Source organism: Eurytemora carolleeae, unplaced genomic scaffold (assembly GCF_000591075.1).
Source record: "Eurytemora carolleeae unplaced genomic scaffold, Eaff_2.0 scaffold122, whole genome shotgun sequence".
In the NCBI taxonomy this organism is placed as follows: Eukaryota; Metazoa; Arthropoda; class Copepoda; order Calanoida; family Temoridae; genus Eurytemora; species Eurytemora carolleeae.
Genome location: NW_019396131.1, coordinates 300,254 through 325,820, shown reverse-complemented (window position 1 = coordinate 325,820; position 25,567 = coordinate 300,254). Strand labels below are relative to the sequence as shown.

General features: G+C 30.5%; 2 protein-coding genes across 4 annotated transcripts in view; one reads left to right on the top strand and one right to left on the bottom strand.

Moving 5' to 3' along the window:
* Positions 1-1,653: 1,653 nt before the first annotated feature.
* Positions 1,654-2,977, bottom strand: LOC111695871 (uncharacterized). Its single transcript, XM_023465335.1, has 3 exons — positions 2,846-2,977; positions 2,525-2,639; positions 1,654-1,841 (listed from the first exon to the last, which is right to left on the bottom strand). The coding sequence occupies exons 1-3, from the start codon at positions 2,975-2,977 to the stop codon at positions 1,654-1,656; spliced, it is 435 nt and encodes a 144-aa protein (XP_023321103.1).
* Positions 2,978-14,346: 11,369 nt separating this feature from the next.
* The window catches only part of LOC111695857 (kinesin-like protein KIF13A), a 29,570-nt gene continuing 18,349 nt past the window's right edge, over positions 14,347-25,567 (top strand). For 2 of the 3 annotated variants that reach the window (XM_023465314.1, XM_023465313.1), the window contains exons 1-8: positions 14,347-14,687; positions 14,894-15,117; positions 20,129-20,199; positions 22,165-22,245; positions 22,754-22,823; positions 24,359-24,430; positions 24,743-24,784; positions 25,289-25,376. In XM_023465314.1, coding sequence (XP_023321082.1) covers positions 14,656-14,687; positions 14,894-15,117; positions 20,129-20,199; positions 22,165-22,245; positions 22,754-22,823; positions 24,359-24,430; positions 24,743-24,784; positions 25,289-25,376 — 680 coding nt within the window. In that variant the 5' untranslated portion in view covers positions 14,347-14,655. Of the gene's footprint in view, positions 14,688-14,893; positions 15,118-20,128; positions 20,200-20,308; positions 20,370-22,164; positions 22,246-22,753; positions 22,824-24,358; positions 24,431-24,742; positions 24,785-25,288; positions 25,377-25,567 lie in introns of those variants that run through there. The other variant, XM_023465315.1, reaches the window with a different exon arrangement.

Genomic DNA, 25,567 nt, shown 5'->3' with positions numbered 1-25,567 from the left:
ATTAGATTACTTTATAATTTTCCCGAGAAATTCCTGAATATTTCTGTCTAAGACTTATTTATTCATCTATATTGAATTGGTTTCTTTAAAAACTAGTTAGGTAAAATAGAGTTTTAGATTCTCACATCAAATAAAAACATTAAACATACACCACCTACAATACATAAAGAAAAACGTTTCTCTACATATTTCATTGTTACAACAGATACAATTTAATTTCATTTAATTTTCAAGTAAGAAATGACAAAGTTAATAAAGAAATATTTATTTTATTTAAAGAACTGTCTGCATTATTCTAAATAAAGTTTATAAAGAAATATTTATGCAAAGAAGTGTTCGCAATATTCTAAATATAATTATTTACGAAAGAAAGAGCAATATGTTTTGAGGAAAATTGGATTTTACGAACAATCAAATAATTTGCCGGAATTACTCAGCATAAAAATATTTACGCGGGAATAGCGCCAAATTTATCTGAAACAAAAAATTGAACGAAAAAAAGAGATGGTGTTATGAAAGATAAATATATCAACTTCTAAGTAACACATGTTAGATTTTAAAAATTGCTCAGCATAAATTTACAAAATTTTCACGTTTAAAGTAATGACATTCAGTAAAAACTACATTAATATTATTGTTTTTTACACACTTATATAATATATATGACATATCATTAAACAATTAAAGCAACATTAATGTTACAGTAAACAAAAAAGATTATTTGCAAAATCTTGACACTAAGTAATATTATTCTTCTTGAACCATATTCTGAACACCAACTTTGTTCTTTTTAAAAATAGAGATTGAAGATTTGAAGGCAATTAATTTTTCATTTGTCTTCGTCTTTGTCTGAGACAGCTTGTGATAGAAAAAATCTTTTACTTTTGGGGATTGCACATATTTGATTAGAAACAGAGTGAATAATGTCACAAAAATGGCCACTGCAATTTCAACATGTCCACCCACTGTTAAGTGTCCAAGTAATATGAGAAAAAGAAGAGAAAGACTACAGATGATTTTGATGATTGTCTTCATGCTGATCATATTCTTTCCAGCCTCTCCATTCTCAGATAGCACACTGGCAAGTTTATCCAATCAAATTTAAAGAATAAGTTCCTAATTCTAATTATAACTTTATCATTTTGGTTCGAAGTGCTAAGGAGGTATTTTGTTCTCTTTATCGAGAAGTTTAAAGCCTTTTATATAAAATTTTCTCTTTGTTAAACCCCAAGACAAAATAAAATCTAAAAAGGCGTGAATCTTAAAGAGAAAATTTAGTGGTGCTAAAATAATATTGTTATAGGTATTTTATGAAATGTTTATGTACTTGTCTATAATAAGCTTTTTAATAAACCAGAAATCAAAATAAAAGTTGATTTCAATTTTATTTTCATTTACATTTACATTCTAGATCATACTTTATATTATGGTTCTATACAGCTAATTTACCATGTAAAGTTGATTTTCTATAAAAAAAAATTTACCATGAAGTGATCATGATTGATAAAGTACATAATAATTTCATAAAAACTTAATTTTTTATTGCTTTATGATGCAAGTTATCTTAGTTCAAAATAATGTTTCTCTGCACTTAGTAAGTGAAAAAGTACACGGCTCATCCTGTTTAAAAAATGGTTTAGATACCCCTTTAAATTAAATTATTTTAGTTGGTTTCCTGTTAGTGGAATGGTGCTTCTTCAGGTAGTACTTGCCATACAGATACGAACCAACTGTTGTAATAACAGTAACAGCCAACAGTATTATAAAACTTATTTGAACGGCACCAACAGTTGAGGAACTATCTAATCCAGTTAAAAGTCCAATTAATACCCCAACCACGCCTAAAATGTCATAAAACGTGTTAATTGTTTAAAATATGTTTGGTTCTGTGCAAGCATATCTTTATTAAAGTGACTTAATATTTAAAGAATGGGCGAGGAAAGTGTAATGCTAAAAATATAACCACCGAAAATATAAAGACTGTATAAAACCATTGTTAATCAAAAATATAACCATTTAATAACCAAAATACGACCATTTTTAAACCAATAACATAAACAAATTTTAAATAATAATATTACCATGTTTTAGCAAAAAATAATATAACCATTTTTGAACCATCAATAAAACCATAATATAACTATTTTTACCCAAAAATATAACCCTTTTTGAAACATAAATATAACTATTTTTACCCAAAAATACAACTATTTTTGAACCATGAATGTACCATTTTTGAGCCAAAAATAAAGATAAACAAGTTTCAACTAAAAATATCACCAACTTTTTAACTGAAATAAGACAATTTTTGAATACAAATATAACCATTTTTCAACCAAAAGTATAAACATTTTTAGTCAAAAATATTAACAATTTTTATCCAGAAGTAAAAGTAATAAGAAGTGTTGATTTAAAACAAATATGCAAAAATTACAAGAAATCCTATATTTGGACTCTTACGAAAAAGATACTAACATAGACATAATAAAATTTGCTTTTGTCCATATGGTTAAAATATATTAACCTCTGGAGATAGTATAATATGCAGGGTATCCAATAATTACAACAGTCAGGATGAGTAGAGCAGTCAGCAGACTATGGCAAAACTTCTCTGGTTCAAACTGGATCATCTTGTCAAACTAGAATTGATATTTATATCATAACATACCATCAAAAGTTTACATATCATTTTAATGTCTTTAACATCATGGGAATATTTTTGATCGAATTTTGGTGATTGAAAAGAAAAAAATAATAATAATTAAACTTATTAAAATTGATCTTTTCATATAAAACGCAGTGTAAGGTGTCCACACAAAATCTATTCATTACCACAAAGACTTACTTGGATAATCATAAGAAGTCTGCAAGCTGAGATTCCCATGGAAAGTCCCAAAGCCAGATGCACATTGTACACAAAGGCTAACTCAACTAGCAGAGCAATCCAGTAAGGCATTACTGTGATCAAACTCACCATTGTTCCACAACTCTGCATAAAGAATGAATAAATATTTTTAATATATGGTCCTACTTACATATAATGTGAGAGACATGCATGTACATTCAGAACAGATTTAATCTTTAAATTTAATAAGACAAATGAGAGATCAGAACTTTTGTGTGGATATTTTTTATCTTGAACACTTGATCTTGATATCCAATGGACGACATAAAATGTAAACAAGTTCTACAATAAACTACAGACGTCATGTATAGGAACATGTTGAGAAAATAAAAATTAATCTTATCATCGAAAATAAGTAATCTTGTTCAATTATTAGTTTCTATTATATCATTATTCTGGTTTCTCATTATTCACAAAGTTTTTGCAGATTTTATAGAATTATTATTGAAAAGGCGACATTTGAAGAAATCCACAATTAAATTCAAAGAAAATTAGAAATTCAATATAATAATGAAAACGAAATAATCGATTTTAGCATTGATTTATTGACAAATTTCTTTTGAGAAATATGTTCCTAACCATCTAATTAGATTACTTTATAATTTTTACTTTATTTTTCGATGTTGTTATTTAAAAATTTTAATAAACTAATTCTGAAAACATATACCCCCAAAGTAGGAGTTTTGAACATAAAATTTGCACTCAAACTCAGGATTTACAGATTTTTAAATATGTCTCAAATGAATCCGAAAGAAGTTTTCCACAACACTGCATACTCAGTTCAACTACCTTACATAGCCGGTCACTCCCTTTTATCGAGAAGGAGGTTTTCAATTGTCAATTAAAAAACAAGGTCTGATTGGGTTTTAGAAATCAATTAAATTTTACAAAAATATGGAGAGTAAACCTTATTATCAGATAAATGGAAAAATCTATAGAACCACCAATTATGTAGGTTGTTAGTAATTTCAGGGAATTTGATATTTTTATAAGGCTGAAAGATTGACAAAGCCAATTAGAACTTCAGACTGTTTGGACAAATGGAAAATCAATAGAATCACAACAGGCCACATAGGTTGTTAATAATTTCGGAGTATTTGATATCTTTATAAGGCTGAAAGATTGATTGAAAACAGTCCAATTAGAACTTTTGACTGTAAAATCAATAAATCACATCACAATTTCACATAATTGAATGCTTGAACTCAAGTCTCACTCTCAGTATCTCTTCTCTGAAATAAACAGACAAACAGACAAAAAGACTTACTGGTTTTGTCTTTTACACAAGTTTAATATGGTTTCTTAGGTTGTTAAAGCACCCTTTTCTGAAAAATTCTGGAGCAATTTTTCTGGAAACTTTATGGAATGTTTTCCTTAAAATTTCTGGAATGTTCTGGAATTCCAGAACAGGGTTTTGGAAATTTCTGGTTTAGGAAGAATAAAAAGTTTTGATATCAATCTGGAATTCCGGAACCATTTTTATAGAAAAATAAAAGAGATAACTCTAAATATGTCGGATGATTGGGGGTTGTAGCTGGAATTATGATCTTTTATGTTTAACCCCTTGTCTACACTCCTTTAGACATTTTCTCTATACTCTCTCTGGTTGTCCTGAATATATAACATATATAAATGTGATTCTATGCGACTTATTGTTTATAGTTCACAATCATTTAACAGATAGTTGCACTTGCTAAAAAAAAAGGCTGCAAGAGGCTGGGTTCAATTCTTAGTTGATTACATTTTTGATGTTATTTTTACTCTGTCTAACTTGTACTACTGCATAAAGCCCTGATTCGATTTCAGAGCATAAATCAAAACCAAAGCAGCATCTCTGGAAAAGATAGAACGGACAGGACATATCAAAATTAATAAGTCATTAGTTGACAACAAGTCAGGATACACAGTAGGAAGTAGATCAAGAAGTATGTCAGGAAGTAGGTCAGCAAGTAGACAAGGAAGCAGGGAAGGAAGTAGACAGACAGGAGAGTACTAGATGGACTGAAAATGAAGACAACAATGAAAAAGTTAAAAAAGAGGGGATTCATACCATTTGGGAGATGAAAGTTTTATTTGTAAAAGTCCAAATCCCATAATGCTCCCAGCAAGGCAAGGAAAGTGGATACCAATTAGTGTTTGTAATTTAAATAAAAAGAGTTTTTTTTATTTCCAGTATTATTAAACACAATCAGTGAACGCAACCTAGTTAGTGGTATCCAAATTCTCACCCCAGGCAGGAGTATTACGTTCTCCATCTATGTATATGTTCAATAATAATAACAATACTGTGCAGGTCTGAAAGGGCAAGATGTTGGCCAAGCTGGTGAACCTGGAGATTCAAGGCGGAGACAAGACTAAAGACAGAGCAGGAGCACAAAAGAAAGGCTGAGTCTTTTACGCCAAAGGCAAGAAAGGGTCATCAGTATGGTGGAGCTTGGAGCTACATTATACTGATGGAGGTCTTCAAGAAGATTCTATCATATTCACATAAATGATGATAGAATCATGAGTGGATGTAAACCCACCAAGGGTTTAGCCATATCTACATAAGCTTATTCTAGTTAATTGCTCCCAGCAGGGGGAATGATGCATAATAAAATTGATAAAGCCAAACAAGTCTGGAGTCAGTGCAAGGGTATTGAACTCAGAGTATGTGTATAACCCTAAATGTAGAACAGTGTAGAACAGATAAGACCAAGCTGGCCACGGGGTGCAGAGAACCCAGAGTATGAGCAGCCTGACACCAAACTCTGGAGAAAATCCAACCCATTTTTATCTAGATAACTAGGGGAGTTAGGAAATAATATGATGCCGGAGAAAGGTGGAACAGCATTATCTGCTGGCAGAGAAAGCAATATTGTCGGCTATCTTATGCCCCAATAGAAAGTCAGTCAGCATTAAGTATCTGAAGAGAAGAGTCAAATGGAAATATATTCTCCCCCAGGAGAATGTTATGTGTAATTAGATCAACTTTAGTTGTTCAAACACTATTCGTTTTTATAGTTAATGTTAATATTTGTGTGTTATATTTTGACTGTAAACAAATGTATATTTTACCTCTCATATGAATGTTTAGAATTTGATGGATACCCATTCCATTTTACTTTGACAAATTATGCTTTGAAAGTACATTTTCAAGACACAAATATGGGATTAGACAGATTATTTAGGAATATCATTTTTAACTATGTTTATTTTTTAATGGGGATGAAATTTGTTCCAATGATGTTTCTCTAAATCTTGAACCAAAAGATAAATAACAATATAGAAAGAACACTAGATGTTGTCTTTTCAACATTTTAGGGTTTTTAGTTCACAATAACCCTAAAGCAGAAGCACAAAGGAGCTACGCGCAGTCTGCCTTATTGTGAACAAATACCCCCTTTAATCTTGAAAAGGCGACATCAAGTGTCCACTGTACATAATATAAATTCAATTGTTCAAATAAAGAAAAGCTAATATAACTATTCATATTTACCACAACTGTAACTACAGCATTGAAGGTTTCAGCCAGATAGGAGTTGAGGATGAGGATGATGTTAATCCTGGAACCGAATTTAATGAATTGTGAGAATTTGTTGAACTAAGTAGAGATAGTTTAATTATATATATTTTTTCGGTGGTTCAACTTCGACTTGTAAGGTTTGTTTAATCAAAATTATATATTTGCTACAGTGAGAACCAGAAAACTATGGTACAGAGAGTGTATTTGATGTTGTTACAAGCAAAAAATAATTAGTAACTTATTAAATCACTTATTCAGTTACATGGATCTGCTTCAGTCTGAAGTGTCGTATTCCTATGTCAGAGTTTTCTGGTTATCATGCTGCAAATGAATATTATAAATCAAAAGATTAGGTTAGGTAAGTTAGTAAAGTTCAGTTTACTGTATGCCACTACCAAAGTTTAAACTGAATATTTTTGTTGTTGAAAGGAATTGCGCAATTATTATTTTCATGTATTGTGTGCCATAAGGTTTTAATTGAATATTATCAAACAATTGAAACACAATCGCAATTGCGCGCAATTCCGTTGCTTTTATTATGCGCAATTATTACGGAATTGCGCTCAAGTAAAATCCACATGTGTTGGAAACCCTAACTTCAAGTTATTAAATTTTGAACTATCCTAATTAATAAGAGCCAAGTATTGTTTTAGCAAATAGATTGTTGAACCCAATATTTACTGCACTCTGATTGGTTGGAATTTATGGAAAATTTACTCTGAATCAGCTAATTCACATTATGGTTGTTCAAATTTGAATCAGTGATTCAGGATTTGAACGAGTAAGTTCTTGAGAAGTAGTTGAACTGATGTATACAGTTCAGTGACCTCTCTTCAATTCATTAAATTCAGTCCCTGAGGTAGGGAAGAGACCTTCTGTATGCCCGTATAGTCCCCGCACTAATGTTTGATACCATGAGTATGATTAACATGTAAGAGAAAATAAAAAATTTTAAGACAGAGGAGACATCTTTATCAGTTGTATTGGTGTTAACTAAAGTTTGATTATTATCTGAGTTCATTATTGGTTTTAATCTGAATGGTCTTTGGGGTCCTTACTCTCAAAGGTTTGACCTCCCAGTGGTGCTATTCAAGGATAGTATTCCTTCTCTTATTTTCTCCTCTTAGGCTCTCTGTTGTATGTTGGGGTCATGGTTACCTTTCAGGGTTTGCTCTCAAGAAATCATTAGTTATGCATGTGATTTTTTTATGTAAGATTATAAGATCAACATAGATCTTAAAGTATACAGGAATTAATCTCTCTCCATCCTCAATTGTTGTTTCCCAGGTTTACTAATAGGGCTGGACTTTCCGTTAAGAAAACTCAGATTTGCCGTTATTTAGAATGATATGAAGGGTATTTAAAGATCAAAATTCCTGTCTTTTCTACATTTTCCTGTGGCAAAATCACTAACTCGGTCATACTCATAAATTCTTTTTTTAAGACTGGGTCAACTTTAAAGTGTAGGTGCGCTTTCGCGTTTGAGTTTACCATACTTATACTTAAACTCACTTATACTTTTTTGAAGCCCTTAATATGTACATTTTAAATCTGTAAAGTACTTTGTCTAAGCTTTAGATTTTATGAAGTGATTGGCAAAACTCTCATCTATTTTTACATGTGAGATTGCAATGCTACCTGGGCCAGCAATGTCCCACGAAACATGACAGTTGGTAAATAATTTTGATTTTGACAGATATTAAAGTCTTTTTGTAGTTTATTTCTTTAAAAAAAATGTTAAACTCATATATATTTTACTGTGAAATCAATTTTCGTTTCGTGGGATTCCCTGTATGTGTGTAATCACAAGTAGTTTAAATTGAATATTTATATTCACAAGTGTACCATTTAAGAATCAGACAAGATAGCCATGCTTTTCTGTTTGGAAATTGATTTTTATCATTTGTAGTTTTTCTATGTTAACATATAAGGCGGGTCATAGAAGACGACATTTAAAACATCAAAATACATTTAGAATTTTACTTTCTTCAAGTTTCATGCAGATTTTAGCAGAAAAAAACGAAGCATTCGTTATTTTGTTCAACCGCAATTTTTTTCCTTTAAAAGCGACTATTTCCGTTCAGGAATTATTCAAAAATGAACGGTTTTGGCTGTGTATTAACGGAATATTTCGTTAAATTTTTGACAACCTCCGTTCCGCTAACGAAACTTTGCCTAGGCCTTGTTTCAAGTATGTAAGAACTTGGCACGTTCAGAACTTCAGCTATTTGTTCCTTAGCTAAGAAGTAAGAACTGAACATTCCGTCTTTAAGCAGTGTTTCACATTCTTTCTTTTCAAGTTTTTTTAATGGCTAACATAACATATTTTTGAAGTTGTCAACACTCAACAGTGCCATCCGTTAACGAGCCATTAAAAGACAACATTTAAACATTTATACTTTCCTAGACATATACATTGGTATGCAGTTATAAAAATACAATGAAGACGACTTTCGAGTTCAATTTTAATTCATATGAAGCTGTTAGACAGCACGGATACTCAAACATATAGACGTGAAGAAAAGCTGTCAATTTAAAAAGCTTCTCTTTTTATAACTTGCAAACTTCTCATTCAAAAATATTTAAAAATTAAAAATGAAACAAAAAAGTCGTCTTCATTGTACTGATAATCGCCCACCAGGATGTCCTCAAGTAACATGACAGCTTGATGATTGGTTTTGTTCAGCAAAATAATGTGTGGCATTTTTTGTCAACCTATATTTATACATTTATGATTCCTGAAACAATAATGAAAAATTCCCCTACTTGTGCAATTTCCAAAATGTGGGCTGCATTTTCTATGCTCTCATTATTAATAAATAAACAAGAAATGTAAAATAAAACAAAATTGTCTAAATCTGAACCAAATTCTTCATATCTCTGTTAATTTTGATATGATTCAATTACAACATATGACCCCATGAGGAAAAACACAAAAAATTGTAAAAAAAATGTCAATATGTATATCTATTTAATTCAGAATTAATTTTTGGAAACCTTCATTTTTTAAAATTCATCCAAAAGTCCAAAAGTCCAAGGTCAAAGTGAAAAAGTTAAAAGGCGAAAAAGTAAAAAAAGTCCAAATAATAGTCAAAAAAGGCGATTAAACTTTTTTTGTGAGTTTTGGCTTTGTTTTGGCTTAGTACATCATCCTCGAATGAGGAACCTATTTATCCCTAAAAATACGGCGTGGAAGGGTGGGTTGGGAGTGGGGGTTTAGCTCAAGTTCTTTAATTTCTGATATATTTTTTTGAAACTTCTTGACTTTTAAGAAAAAGAAATAGAAACTCTTTTTATTCAAAAAAATATATATATTTAAACATTTTTCTGACTTGCTTTTTGTTATGTTCTTTTAAACCTCCCTGGCACCTTGAATCACGTCAAACTTAAGTAAGTTACACCGTGCAATGTGAACTGTGCACCGTGCACTGCGCGCTGTGCACGAAAGATTGAAATCTTAGATGTTTCTAAGTAAACTCCAATCCTTTTTAGTAACCTCCTTTCCTTTCTACTACAATTTATTTTTAAGAAAACTGCATTACTTTTGAGTAAACTGCAATTCTTTTAATAGACTGCAATCATTTTTCAGTAAAATTCAATCTTTTAAACTATTTTAGTAAATTTCAATCCTTCCCTTTAAGTAACCTCATATCTTTTATCAACAAACTATAATTTTTTTTAAGAAAACTGCAATCCTTTTTGTAAACTGCAATCCTTTTTCGTAAACTGCAATCCTTTTTCGTAAACTGCCATCCTTTTTCGTAAACTGCAATCTTTTTTCGTAAACTAAAATCTTTTAGTAAACTGCAATCTTTTTTAGAAAAATGTAATCTTTTTCGTAAACTGCAATCTTTTTTTTAAAACTTCAATCTTTTTCGTAAACTTCAATCTTTTAAGTAAACTGCAATCTTTTAAGTAAACTGCAATCTTTTTGGTAAACTGCAATCTTTTTAGTAAACTGCAATACTTTTTTAGTAAACTGCAATCTTTTCAGTAAGCTTCAATCTTTTTAGAAAACTGCAATCTTTAAGTAAACTTCAATCTTTTTCGTAAAATTCAATCTTTTTCGTAAACTTCAATCTCTTTCGTAAACTTCAATCTTTTTCGTAAACTTCAATCTTTTTCGTAAACTGCAATCTTTTAAGTAAACTGTAATCTTTTAAGTAAACTGCAATCTTTTTAGTAAACTGCAATTCTTTTTTAGTAAACTGCAATCTTTTTAGTAAACTGCAATTCTTTTTTAGTAAACTGCAATCTTTTTAGTAAACTGCAATTCTTTTTTAGTAAACTGCAACCTTTTTAGACAACTGTAATCGTTTTCACAAACTGCAATCTTTTTAGTAAACTGCCATCTTTTTGTAAACTGCAATCTATTTAGACAACTGCAATCTTTTTCAAAAACTCAATCTTTTTAGTAAGCTTCAATCTTTTTAGTAAACAGCCATAGCCATCTTTTTGTAAACTGCAATCTTTTTAGACAACTGCAATCTTTTTCGTGAAGTGCAATCTTTTTAGACAACTGCAATCTTTTTAGTAAGCTTCAACCCCCCCCCCCCATCATGGATGTCTCCATTTATGATGTTGACTCTTTAAATCACAGAATATAAATAGAGTGTCCAGTTAAAAATAACCTTTACTTGTGCACTCGTCACAGCTCATGGGGTGGGTATCATACAGTACTTGCTTCATCTACAAAGACGATTTTACGGCTTGAACCTAATTAAAATAGACAGCTTCTCTACTTTAGCTTGGTTCGAGACTTGAAATGTCGACTTCCAAGATGAAGCAAGATCTATTATACAGTGAAACCCTTAATAACGAATACATCGGAAGAATTTATCGAATGTCGTCTTGACAATTTTTCAATGAGTTTTATACTATATTACGTAAATTTCAGTATTTGCGAAAATAAATGAATAGCCATGAATATGCGGGAACAGTTTTAAAGAGTTCCATATAATCATTTAATTAAAAAACTAAATGTCTGCAACATTCCATTATCAGAAAGCGAAGAATACGACATTTGATGAATTTTTTCGATGTATTCGTTATTAAGGGTTTCACTGTATGTAGATATAAACTTTTAGTTAAAATCAACCTTTAAAAAAGTTTATACACTGCAGAAAATAAAATGTTGTTCTAATGGATACATTTGTACATTACTTGTAAGACTATTTTGTATATACAGGGTTACCAACATAGGATGAGACTGTAAAGACGACCTAAAACTCCTAAAAATGACAAACCCGAGGTTTAATTGAGTCTTATACCTTGAATATAGTCTTTTTATGGCTTATTTCATGATTTGGCAAAGAAAGAAAGAAGTTTGCAGTTTCCTTGTATTTTTGGAAACAGGCAGCCTAAATTCTGTAAAGTCGTCTCTGAAGTCTCATCCTTGTGTTGGTAACCTTGTATATATTGTCATTTAAAAAATGTTGGCTCATACTTGCAGACCTCAATTTCAATTCAATTTGGGGACATAAAACTATTTCAATCCCGCCAAGACATTTCTGAAGTGGACATTTGTCCTAATATAAACATTGGTAAAAAGGGGCAATTCAGAAAGTAGGTAGAGCAGATTTTCAATGGGATTATTGATATATTTTCTAAATCGTCGATTTATGACGAAACATTCAAAGCGTAGTTCTCCTCCGTCCTCAGAACAAAACTCGGTATAGACTCAGTCAAAACAACGACTATCTCTTCATATAAATCTCGTTAAGAAGTGAATCAAGCGTAAATTAGCTGAAGGTCGTGATAGAAAACGTAGAAATTTTCCTGATACACTCTCATTTTAAGATGGTTTAAAATGGCGGGGGTTAACAATAATAGTAGGGAAGGATCCCGTAATCGCTCATTTTCCGAATCGGATTCGGATAGAATAAGTGATTTAACCTTTCGCCCTGCAATTATAGATAACCTAAACCCGGATATTGGCAATGACGAAGATTTAGCTGTCTTTCAGTCCCAACCTAATTTATCATCGTTGATTGATGAATATATTGAATCACCCTTGTGGTCGGGTAGGGGTACTCGATTACAGCGAAGACAGGCACCCATAACAGAACAAGGGGAGTTGTTGCTCGCCGCTCATGGCGGTCAATATTTTTATCTATCGCAATTTGTTTATTTTATCTAATTCATTTCCTTATTTTGCTTAAGCAACATGTTAACATGGTAAGTTTTGCATTTGAACATTACTTTATTTTCTATTCTCTGTTTTTTTTCTTTTAATCCTTACTTTTATAAACTTCTCAACGTTTTCTTTTATCCTTATCCATCTTTTCCATCATCTTGTTGCCTCTTATTCTATTTTATAGAAAACGACACTCACAAACCTTTCTCAGATTTTCATTTCAACCTTTTTTTTCGCTCACTCTTATTACTCTTTTATCCTTTACATCCTTAATTTACTGTGCTTTTTAGAAGACGGCATTTGTATAAACCTCTCTTAGGTTTCTATCTTTAATCTTTTCCTACCCCCTTATTCTATTTTTTTTATAGAAGACGACCTTTACAAACCTCCTTTTAGAAGACGACATTTATATACTCTCTACGTTTTCTGTCATTTAACGTTTCCTTACACCTTATTCTATTTTTGTAGAAGACGACATTGACACACCTCTTATGGTTTTCTATCTTTCATCCTTTCCTTCCACCTTATTATATTTTCATAGAAGACGACCTTTACAAACCTCTCGACTTGTGTTTTTTTTCCCTCTTCAATATTTATTTCTATTTTCCTTTCACTTTAAATATATTTGTGTAGACGACGAAATTGATACACCTTTTATGGTTTTCTTTCAAACCTCTCTTGTAGTTCTTTTCACCTTTTATTTCTATTTTGCTTTCAACTAATAAGACGACATTTACAAACCTCTCTTGTGGTTCTTTCCTTTAACCATTTTTTTTATATTTTCCTTTCACCTTTTAGAAGACGACATTTACAAACTCTCTTGGTTTGGTTGATGGTTTTCTATCATATATTCATTCCTTTCACATCCTTTTTGTTTTGTAAAAGACGACATTCAAAAATCTCTCTCGGTTTTCTATACTTTCCTTCCATCTTAATCAATCTTGTAAAAACCTCTTGATGATTTTCTATCATTTATTCATTCCTTTCACGTTATCTTGTTTTGTAAAAGACGACATTTACAAACCTCTCTATGGTACAGTATACAAGAGTGAGCTAGTCCGTCTTCACTGTTCATTTTGCGGAGACATTATAGCCACATCTTTACAGCCATTCACCGTTTTCATTAAAAAAAAACTCTAGCAGACATTATTTGGCTATTATTATTTGGCTTATGAAATTAGGTATAGGGTGTCCCAAAAAACATGGGAATTCAGTGACGAATTGGATATCGTCTTTGTTATGAATTAGCATTGTAATACCTAATTTCAAAAGCTATAACATTATTACATCTGCTAGAGTTTTTTATGAAAAGGGTAAAAGACTGAAAAGATGCGTCTATAATGTCTCCACAGTGAAGACCGACAAGTTTACTCTGTTTGTATACTGTAATTTTCTTGTTTTACTAAGTACAACCGTATGCAGTCAAAACATAAACAAATTATTGCTAAAATACTGTTGACTTTAAAAGTCACTATAATAAAACAAAGATATCTGAAATGGATATTTCTAACATTTATTTTAAAAAACCGAAAGTTTTGAAATATTTGCATAAGACTGAGTAAAATTGGTTGGTTAAAAATGAACAAAGAAAACTATGGACAAACATCAGTTGGAACATATTTGTAGAGCTTCATGATGGTGGTGCAGATCATCAGGAACTGGAACAACAGGTTTCCGCTCACCCTAAACTTTGGATCAGGAGGGGGAGAGATCGCGGTTTTATCAGTTTCGAATATGAGGGAATGTGTCTCAATGTTCGCCTGATAATTTTGGAACTCTTGGAACAATATTGTTTTAGTCTTTAGTAGCAAGTAGACCGCAATCTGTGAAACAAAGTGTTCCTATTACTCAGTTAGTACAGTGTCTAGTGACTAGTGTATACGCATACATTAAACATGGCAAGTTATTCATGTTATATTCATGATTCATCGTGAATTCTTCTTAGTTTTAAATCATTTAACAGTGAATAAGGTTAAAATCCTCGAGATTATTTATCCCGGCGTTGTTTCTACGCGGCGCAACAGATGTGTATTACGGCTCTAGTGGGAGGAGGACTGTCAATGTGCTGAAAATTGACGTCTCTTCTATATCAATCTATCCTGAAAAGAGATGTCCAATGAAAAAGTGCAAGTTGCTGTTAGGAAAGAAATGTTATGAAATATTTGATGTGACAACTTTTAAAATTTTGAATGTTTTCCCGCAATATTTGAAATGTAAATATTGCTAAAATTGAATCATAATTTGCATTTTAAACTCGAATTAATAAAGAAATTAAAATTTTTGCTTATTTTTTAGGTGTGAAAAATAAATAAAATATAGTTTTTTTAACATTTCAAATTATCGTCAGGGTTCGACCCTTTAATCGTCGAGAGCTTGAGCTTCGAACACCCAGTATCATCGATATTCAAGCATCGTCGATCATCATTCGATCATCGTCCGACGATTCAGATAAAAAATCCACGAAAAGTTTCTCCTTCGATCATTGTTTCGACTCGAAGGAGGAGAATGGAGTTGGGCAAGGCGAAGTCTTTGAGGCCCTTGGTCTGGGAATTCTGGATAATGCTTTTAAAGGAATGAAACACGAATTTAACTCCAGTGTTCAGGGGCGTACATATGATTTTGTCCGGGGGGGGGAGGGGGGCTTCATTTTTTTCTCTCTAGGGGGGTCGGAAACCCCAATGAAACCAAAGATATCCATGATCCAGGAGGAGGGGGGGGGGTAAGCCCCCATTGCCATGGGTAGGCGGATTTTATGTAAACCCATAAATGGTCAAATTTTGGTTAGAAACATGGCGCTCAGCTTCTTCTTAACATAAGTTCAATATCTAACACATCTGGGGTAACATTTTATTAATATGGAAAAGAAGTTACACATCAAAACTAAGTTGAACCACTTTTTTAAGTTCAGGAGAATTGGTTCAAATCAACTTGACTGAAACTCCTGAATGATCAATAATTAAGAAAGGGTTAGAATTAAATTCAATTTAAGGAGCTCGGATATCGATTAATCAAAAAGAACGAAAGGTTGACATATTGCAGCATGCATATTTTTGTACTTAAAATTTAATTTTAATTTAAAGCTCCATTTTTTGTTTAAAGGGACTATAAGCGTAATTTCAAGTGACCCGATCCTTGCAAGATGACAATGCCCGATTTACAACAGCTATGTCTGGTCAAGGATGACATACCCTTTAGCTATCCGTATTTAGTTTTTTTAAACCTGTTTATTTTCATTAAGTTTTTTTCTACAAAAGGGAATTTCGCATTTCTTGCTTATAAGAAACAATGGAGAAATGATAACTTGAAATTATGCTTACAGACAGTCTCTCTCAATAATGTACTAATTATAGAAATCAATAGATTTGCATAATGTGAATTGAAAGTAGATTTGTAGAACATATAAAGGCCTTGTTCTAAATATTTGCTCTAAATATCACCTTTTCTGCATTACTTCAGTTTATGCAATTTTTTAAAATAGAATTAAAATTTTCTTTACATTTTTGGCGTAAAATCACAATCTTTGTATTCCTTTTTAAGCTTCATTCATGTTAAAGAAAAGTACCAAAATACAAAAAAAGAAACTAATAATAATAATTATTTAAAATTCGGTGATGGTGATGGACCAAATCTCAGTAGAGTAAAAAAAGTAGATGTTAGTTCCACATTTATTGAAAATATATTTCGGTCTGGGTTGACCCTCGTCAGTTCTAACGATATGATAATCATCAAAATCGACAAAAAAAAATAAAAAAAATTGTTAAAATTCGCAAGGAAATAAACAAACTAAAAAGATTATTTAAAAAAAATTGAGGTTGTCAAATGGACATAAGGGAAACGAACTCAGATTTTGATATGGAAAAAAAAATAATTTTAAAAAAATGTTTTAAGACAATTTATTATTCCTTGAGATTGTTCTGTCTCAAAGGTTAAAAACAAACTGATTAGATGTATGTGTATAAATTAATAATAATTAACGAACTTTTACGTAAATCGGGGGATAATAATTATATTTGGTTAAAATAAAAAATGTTGTTTTTGTAAATTCTATTAAAGACTAAAAACAAAGAAAATTATAATAAATTAAATAATTAATCAAATAAATATATAATTATGGTGAAAATGTTCCTCTTCTTTCATCAAGCAAATTCTTTACGGTTTCTTTAAACATAATTTTTAAAATCCTTAATGAAAACCCCTGAAACAGTTTTATTATTAACTAATTTGTAGATTTTTTTTGAACTTATTCTCATTCTTAAATTCCTTGATCTTCTCAGTCGCTGAAATAACGTTCACAATTGCACTTTATAATTTTATTTAAAGTTTTATTCTCGGTAATGCACTTTATGAGATAAATAATGCATGAGTGCAATGCATAATTGCAGTCAGCCAATATTTACCATATGTTTTTCTTATTAATAATAGGTTAAACTTTAAACATATTTCAAAAGTTAAAAATTTCAATACATTTTTGGAGGGGTTAGGTTATTTTTCTATTTTTCTAAAACTTGTATTCCATTTTGTTTAAATTGAATTACTATGTTCAGAAAGTGTGAAAAATTGCGTAAAATAATTTTTGTTATTTAAGATTTTACAAACTTTAACTTGACACCTATATGCAATGTTGATATGGTATCACAATAGAAACTTCACATTTCATGGACATGAATATTATTTATAAGTTGAGAATGGGGGTTAATGAAAATATTAAAAATGATTTTAATATAATTTAAAGTTTTCTTTAAAAAACAATTGCGTAAGCGTAATGCGACGCTTCCGTAATTACGTACGTACGCTAAATGTCAGTATGACTGCTTATTTATTATAAACAAAATACGTAAGTATTTCTTCATGAGATATCTGCTAAAATTACAGATTTTCTCGTGAGAGAAATCATGTATTTTTACTTAATTCTTTTCATTTTTTCTTAATTTTTCATAGTAGTTAAAAGTTAAAACAAAGCAATAATATAGCTTTAAAACATTGCTTGCTCTGTGTGTATAAAATAATAATAAATTCTAATTCTATATTTTAAAAATGAGATTATGATTAATTTTGTTATTTATTCTCTGTAAGTTTTCAGTTTATTTATAGCAAACCGTCATTAATCTATTTTAAGTCAAATAATTATTCATAATCAAAAATTAAATACGGAATTCATTTTAGTCGAATTTTTGTAGAAATCTAGTTTTTAGATTTTATTACCTCAGAAAGAATTATCGTAAAAAATCATAATGTTATTGCTTCTGACTTTTGGAATTAAAAATCTTAATATTTTATTTTAAAATTTTATAAATAAATTCTGGCATTTAGTAACCACCTGTGAACAAACTAATATTTAACACAATTTCAGGGATAAATAGTTTCAAAAATCAGGACACCTCCCCTGTCAAATAAATTTTATGATCAAAGTTTAATTATAGAATATATATATTTATTTTAATCTATTAATTCTGCAAGTTCAAATAATTTGAGTTTGAAATATCCAAGATCTAAACCATCAGGTTTAGATCAGGTTTAGATATTCTAATCAGATATAGGGATTAGAATATTTGAGTTTGACAAAAATACTAAAACATGGAGGATTTAAAACAATTTTTAAATATTCATCTGTAGTCCACGATTTTTTTCTTAATGTTTTTGAAAATCAATTTATTTAGTGAAATGGGTCTGTCTAGTATACACTGCACACGTACATGTATTTCATGGCCATGAACTGCTCTAATCATAACTTGTGTCCATAACAGTCATTTCTTCTTCCACAGTTTGATGGGTCTCACTGTATTTCTAACATGCATATTGTATATTGTTTTGTTTCTTCTATAATTTATTTAGAAATCGATTCCTCGCATTTTTTTAGCTATTTTTCTAAGACAAGGATTTGAAACAAAAACACGCGAAAAATATTTCAAGGCTATCTTAACATATTTCAGTGAGGGGAGATATTTAGCCCCCTCCCTATCCCCTCCCTACCCCCTCCCTACCCCTCCCCCGGTCCTCAAAAGGAATAGGATTAACAGAGAATTAATGTAAAAAAAAAGATAACTTTCATGCTTTTCACTTTGTTTGTTGTAAGCCTAAGTGAAAGTAAACTTAATCTTATTTACATACAGTGCAGAGCTATTGTATACCCGACAAAACATGACAGTAGCGAGAAGGGTTAAAAGTTGTCTTTAATTTTGGAATTTATTTGAGACATTCAGTCGTCAACCTTCTTTCACGTGTATGATTCTTGAAACAATGACCACAAAATTCTCCTAATTCCTAGTCCTGGGATTTCCAGAATGTGGTCCGCATTTAGCCTTTTTTTATGTCAATATTACCTGAGATATCGAGAATTTCGTTCCGATTCCAATTTGATTAAATAAAAAACCAACATTGTGAGAATCTGAACAAAATTCTTCTTATATCCGGTAATATTGAAAGCACAAAAAAGGCAGACCACATTTCGGAAATGCCAAGTTTAATGGTATTTTGCGACTGTTAACTCTATAATTGGGGGGAATGGGGGCAAGGCCCCCCTAGCCTGATTAAGGGGAGGGCAAGCCTCCCCCTTAAGAAGGCTAGAAGTCCTTAACAGGGTTCCATATAATTCCAAACATAGCTAATTTTCTCAAAAATAAAAAAGATGCCCCTACAGTAATTTATTTTTAAACTCAAATTCCACTATAAAATTTTTCAATTTAAGATTCTTTTTAAAATGCCTCCAAATTTGGATTTTAAAATGACACTCACATTTTTCAAATTGCCCCACTACACTTAAATTTGCCTTCCTTTTTTTAACATTTGTAACTTGAAGTTTGTAACCCATAGTTTTTTATAATATTTTTAATTTTTTTATTCCCAAATATTTTATAAATACACACAACTTTAAAATTTAAAAAACTGGGACATTTTTTTTTAAATTTAAAAGTTTTTCTCCCTACAAAAAATAACCCTTTATAGTTTAAAGAAGTGCCCCTTCATATTTTTAAAAAATGCCCTTAAATAAAAAAGTTTAAGATTTCCAATGCAAAATATTGACCAAACTGTGTATTAAATTCACCCCAAAAGAACAAAGATTTAAGATTTCCCAAACTAAAAAAATTGCTCCAAAAATAAAATTTGCCCCTGAAATATAGTTAAGAATTTTCCCCGCACAAATTTGCCTCAAACTGAAAAGAATCCTCCCCAAATATTAAAATTTCCCCCTAAAAAATATTTTTTTTTTCATGGTTGAGTACAATACACATTTTTCTTGCCCCCTCCTAGAAATGTTAAGGGGGGGGGGGAACTTATTTTTTTCCGCGCTACGCGCGTCGAATTTGCCCTTTGACCCCCCCCCCTTGCTAAATGTCTAGTTGCGCTCCTGTACACTATATTTAAGTTTGTATGTTAGTGTTTGTGTATGGGGGAGGGGGGGGGGCGGGAAACACTTCAATTATTTGTAAAAATAGTTTCGTGCTTTTTTATTTTAAGAATCCACCAATAAAAGCATAAAATCTGCCAAACTTGTTTTTGTTCTATAATAAGGTTTCAATATCTAAATGATTTTTTAAAGTCTATTTTCAATGAGCATTATACCAACTCGTGAATCGTACTGTAGGGTACAACGCCAGTGTATTTGCGTACGGACAAACCGGTTCTGGCAAATCGTACACAATGATGGGCACTCAGGTAATCTCTTACTTTATGTACATTGTACAGTAATGTTTGTAAACAATTTTGGTATGTACAATGTATGTTTTCGTTTTAAATCAGATTATTTTTTAACTATTATTTTTCTCCGAAAAGTAAAATAACAATAATATTTCATTTTTTACTGACGAGACCATATTCATTTAAGTGTAAGTGGAATTTCAAGCAATGTTCGATTTGCAATGGTGGTATCCTTAAACACTTTGACTGAACAAGTATTCGAATTATTTATTTTGAAAAACTATTACTTTCAATTGTTGTTTATCTGCAAAAATGACTCGCGCATTTCTTCTGCAAGAAAAACAATGTAGAAAAATAAACAGAATCAAGCACTTTTTCAGTTTAATGGAGGGTCACTTGAAATTACGCTTACAGTCCCTTTAAAATATTTAAATCAAAACTTAAAAAGTTATCTGTTCTCCAAATAAAAATGTATAATTCCTGATTTTCTAAAATGTCTTTTGTTCATATTCAGTGAATTGTATTTTTGCCCTCATAAAAAATTCTACAATTGTGATTCAATATGTTTTTTTTCCTTTAATATGGGATAAAAGTACAATAATTGCTAAACTATTCTTATCGTTTTTTCATTACGTTACTTTTTTCTCTCTCAAGAGAGTGTTATCAAAAATGAAAGGGATATCTATAAATTTTTAACCATAAATTTATTGATTTTAATAGATTTTATCAAATTTTTTAAAGTCCAGGTTTATTTTGCTCTTTAAATTTAAAGAGATAAAGATAATTGTTTGACATTAAAGTTATGTTTTTTTATAAAATAGAAATAAAGTTAGTTACAATTTTACAGAAAATTTTTATAAATGTTTATTTTTTTTTTAATTTGTCGAAGATTAAAACTGAAAAAGTATAATTTTTACAGTGTCTACTTATGTATTTATGTCTTATAAACAAGTTATAAATAAATTAAAACAATACTCCCCACTGTCGATAATGTTTAATAAATTATGTATTTTTACATTTGAAAAGTTGCTTTATTTCTGTTCTAATCCAATATAATTAATAATTATTATTAAAATTATTTATAGTCTGTCCTAGTCTGCACTAGCCTGTCCTAGTCTGCACTAGCCTGTCCTAGTCTGCACTAGCCTGTCCTAGTCTGCACTAGCCTGTACTAGCCTGTCAAAGTCTGTCCTAGTCTTTCCTAGTCTTTCCTAGTCTTTTCTAGTCTTTCCTAGTCCTTCCTAGTCCTTCCTAGTCTTTCCTAGTCTTTCCTAGTATTTCCTAGTCTTTCCTAGTCCGTCCTATGTACCAACCTGTCCTAGTCTAGCCTAGTCTGTCCCGGCCTATATCAGCCTGTCCTAGCTTGTCTTAGTCTGTCCTAGTCTCATGTCGCCCCTTTTCTGGCCTGTCTTAGTCAACCTGTCCTAGTCTGTCCTAGTCCGTCCTAGTCTGTCCTAGTCTGTCCTAGTCAGTCCTAATCTGTCATATTATGTCCTATAGTTTGTCCTAGTCTGTCCTAGTCTGTCCTAGTCTGTCCTAGTCTGTCCTGATATGTCCTGCTCTGTCCTAGTCTGCCCTATTCAGTCCTAGTCTGTCCTAGTTTGTCTAATGAAAAGAAAAAAGAAAAGTTTAGCGGAACTACATAGACTTAGTTGAATCAGAATCTTCTAATGACCTGCACTGGTTGCATCTTCCCATAGTAATTGGGAGGGGTGCCGGAGCTCTTGGGGGAGTTAGCCCCGATGGCGGTCTGGGCTCACCAAAATGGGGGGGGGGGGTTCAGATCTTATCTTATCTTATATTATCTTATTATTCATCTATTTTATGATATGTGGTTCAACTGGGTCTATGTCTAGGTCTACTTTTCGTTATAATTAAAAACATGGACAAATTGTCTACTCTACAGAAGCTGTTCAAATGAAGCTAGTCTTTCCCAGAATTTTTGCTGATGTCATAAAAATGTTTTTATTTAATTTTTTTTAGGAGGACTCTGGTCTGATTCCACGCCTCTGCTCTGAGTTGTTTTCCCGAATTGACCATCAGAAAGATTCTAGCGAAGTTACGGTAGGCGCGTTTCCCGCGTTTTCTTTGAATAATATTTAATTTTATAAACCATGCAATGTCTAACCTTGACATCTGTGTATACCATATATAATCATTTTTTTGTCTGCACATTTACAAACCCTAACTTCAATAAAAAGGGAGTGGGGTGGGTTGGCGGGGGGAGGGAGGTGTAATATAACAAATTCAAGTTTTTGAATGAAAAAAGGGAAGACTATACAGTATTTCACAGTTTTCTGGTTATGACTGAGAAAATTTTTGAAAATATCTTTTAATTTAAACATTAAATATTAAACCAAAATTGTCTGTCCAATTTGTTGTGTTTTCTAATCACAGAAACAATTCTAAATAATCCAAACCATTTTTACTTTTGTTTAAAAAATCTGTTAAAAAATATATTTCTTTTATGATTTGCAGAATTATCAGTATTAAAACATTAAAGTTTTCAATTTCAAATATTTAAGGAAATTCGACAATTTTTGATAATTTGTTTATTTATTTACAATTTCAGGCTGAAGTGAGTTACATGGAGATCTATAATGAAAAGGTTTATGATCTCTTAGACCCTGCTTCAGTCTCAGGTAAAATTTTTCCAATATTTTTTCAAAGATAAAAAACACATTTTTTTTCGAAATATCCAAAGAATTTCAGAAGTATTTAAAGTGTTCTGTTTATAATTACAAATAGTTTTTGAGATTATAAAAAAATGTTTAACGTCATTTTGAACTAAATATTAATAATTTTGAATTGCTTATAAGTTATATTAGTATGACAAAAGAAGTGTTTGAGACAAAGTGTTAAAAAAATAACAAAAACGCGTTATAACTTTTAAGTGGTAAACTGCACATTAGTTGTTTAATTTTTATATATATTTTGTCCTCAAATAGCTATCAAAGATTAAGAATGACCTGTAATCGTCTCTAAACTGTCATGTTCAGTGGGAAAACTTGTACCTAGCTGTGTTTAAAAAAGAATCGAAGAAAACAAAACGATATTGCAAAGATTTATACTAAATGATTTAAAAGAGAAAAAGAAATAATGGTTTTCAATTTTCATAAATTAGCACGAATTAAAAAATGTTATTTCTTTTCACACACCTTGAACTTATTTATTTTCAATATTGTATAAAAGGAATTGAGTCTTTGAAACAAAATCAAATATTTAAACCTCAATATCTTTAGAACTCGATCGTGTAAACCTTTGATATTTCAAACTCAGATTATTTGATCTAACAGAATTCATAGTTTGAAATATCTAAGGTCTGCAACATTTGGTTCTAAGGATTAGTGATTAGAAAATCAGAGTTTGTGGCAAAGATTCAATTCCTTTATAAATCTTTTTCCTAAACAGCTGGTCGAGTTTAACATCAAAGAATGCAAACTATCCAATTAATTTAAAATATAAAAATAAATACGTATCTTTCTAATTCATAGAATTGGCTGGGAAATATTCCCACAACCTTTATTTTGTATTTTTGTTATATTTTAAAACTAAATTACTTATACTTACTTATTTTTATACAGTGGTAGGCAATTATACCAATACAATGAAGACGACTTTTGAATTCAATTTTGATTTAAATTACGCTGTTAAACAGCATGGATACATAAAAACATAGAAGTCAAGCAAATTTGTTATTTAAAAAAGCTTCTTTTTGATTACATGTAAACTTGTAATTCGAAAAAAGCTTGTTAGTGATCAAACTTAATTTAAAAAGTCGTCTTCATTGTAGTGATATAATCGCTTACCACCGTATGTTTAGTTCAGCATTTATGTAGAAGTATGAAAAATGGCGAAGAAAAAATATTTAAAGGGATTGTCTGTTTTACTAACTTTACAGCTAATAAAAGATTCCCAATAGTACCCTATAAACCTGTATCTGATCTATACTGAGGAAGATATTGATTGAGAAGCCTTAAATTCGGACAATTTTCACTTTTACAAAAACCTCAATTAAAAATAATCAATTTTTTAAAAAGAAGATTATGGATATCTTATACATTCTTAATTTGACTAAGCTAATTTAAAGTTACCAATGTGAACTGGAAATGCCATTTTATAAATGGAGATTCCCTTGATAATATCTCTAAACAGTCCATAAAGAAATATATTCCAGGTAAAAGGGTTGGGTTGAAGGTAAGAGAGCACAGTGTGCTGGGACCTTATGTGGATGGTCTCTCAAAACTAGGAAATCATTTTTTAATCAATCAATCAAATTATTTGACAGGAAATTAAATCATTATTATCATTATTATATTTCTAACAATGTTCGCTAAATCAAAGACTTCAACAAATTTTCAAAATAAATAAAATTAAATATGTAAGTGGGCGCTAGATTTATTAGTTATAACTTATCATTAAATCTAAAAAAAATCAAAATTGAATACATTGTATTATTGTAATTGTAATTTGTAAACCATATCATATATTCATAATGAAATTAAGAAAGGGCAATAATAAGATATCTTTTTGATCAAAAAATAAAAATGCATTTGTTCAGTTGTTTCTTCTTATGAGGATATTGATGCACTAATGGAGGAAGGTAAAAGAAAGAATTTAAATATTTAAAAAATAGATTTTTTATTTAAATTTTTTTTATTATTTATTTATACTTTGTAGAGAACTTATATCTCCGTTTGATTTTGTTTGTTAGGATCTAATCGATTAAATAACAAGTTTTTTTGTCGCTATTTTTTTTATAAAAATACAAATTGGCATTATGCATGTCGATCCTGTAGAATACGACCATAATTGCAGTTGTACAATTGTGTAATATAATAGGAAAAATACTTTTTCTAAGGTATATGGCCTTTTTGTTTTATTGAATTTTTAATTTTTTAATTTTTAAAATTTTATTTAAATTATGATTCAACTAATTTTTTTTTATTTTTTTAGAAATAAACTTTTATTTTTGTTAAACTTAGGTTTCTGGGGTAGAGCAGGGGCGTGTAAAGGAATTTGTATTGACTCAATCTTTTAAAACTTTTCTATAATGTCCCCCCTGTATGCCAAAAGAAAACCTTGCTTGGTAATTCTTTTTTTTTAGGTAATAAATCCCGAACTGTTGCAGCTACTAATATGAACAATGAGTCCAGTAGATCTCATGCTGTCTTCACGATCATTCTCACATTCAGGTTAGTTTTTTAGTCTTTTATTTCACTATGTAAGTCTCTTCTAACAGCATGTTAGTTTAGTCTAACAGTATTTTAGTCTTATATATCAGCATGTTAGTCCTTTCTAAAATTATGTTAGTATTTTCTTACAGTATGTTAGTCTTTTTTAATAGTATATATATATATAATAGTATATGTACTCCTAAGTGAGG

Bases quoted from the DNA above. Each gene is read 5' to 3' on its own strand.
- LOC111695871 (XM_023465335.1), bottom strand. From the start codon at position 2,977: ATGGTGAGTTTGATCACAGTAATGCCTTACTGGATTGCTCTGCTAGTT. The intron at 2,640-2,845 runs GTAAGTCTTTGT...TATCAATTCTAG, and splicing joins GACTTCTTATGATTATCCAA to TTTGACAAGATGATCCAGTT. The intron at 1,842-2,524 runs GTTAATATATTT...ATGACATTTTAG, and splicing joins ATATTATACTATCTCCAGAG to GCGTGGTTGGGGTATTAATT.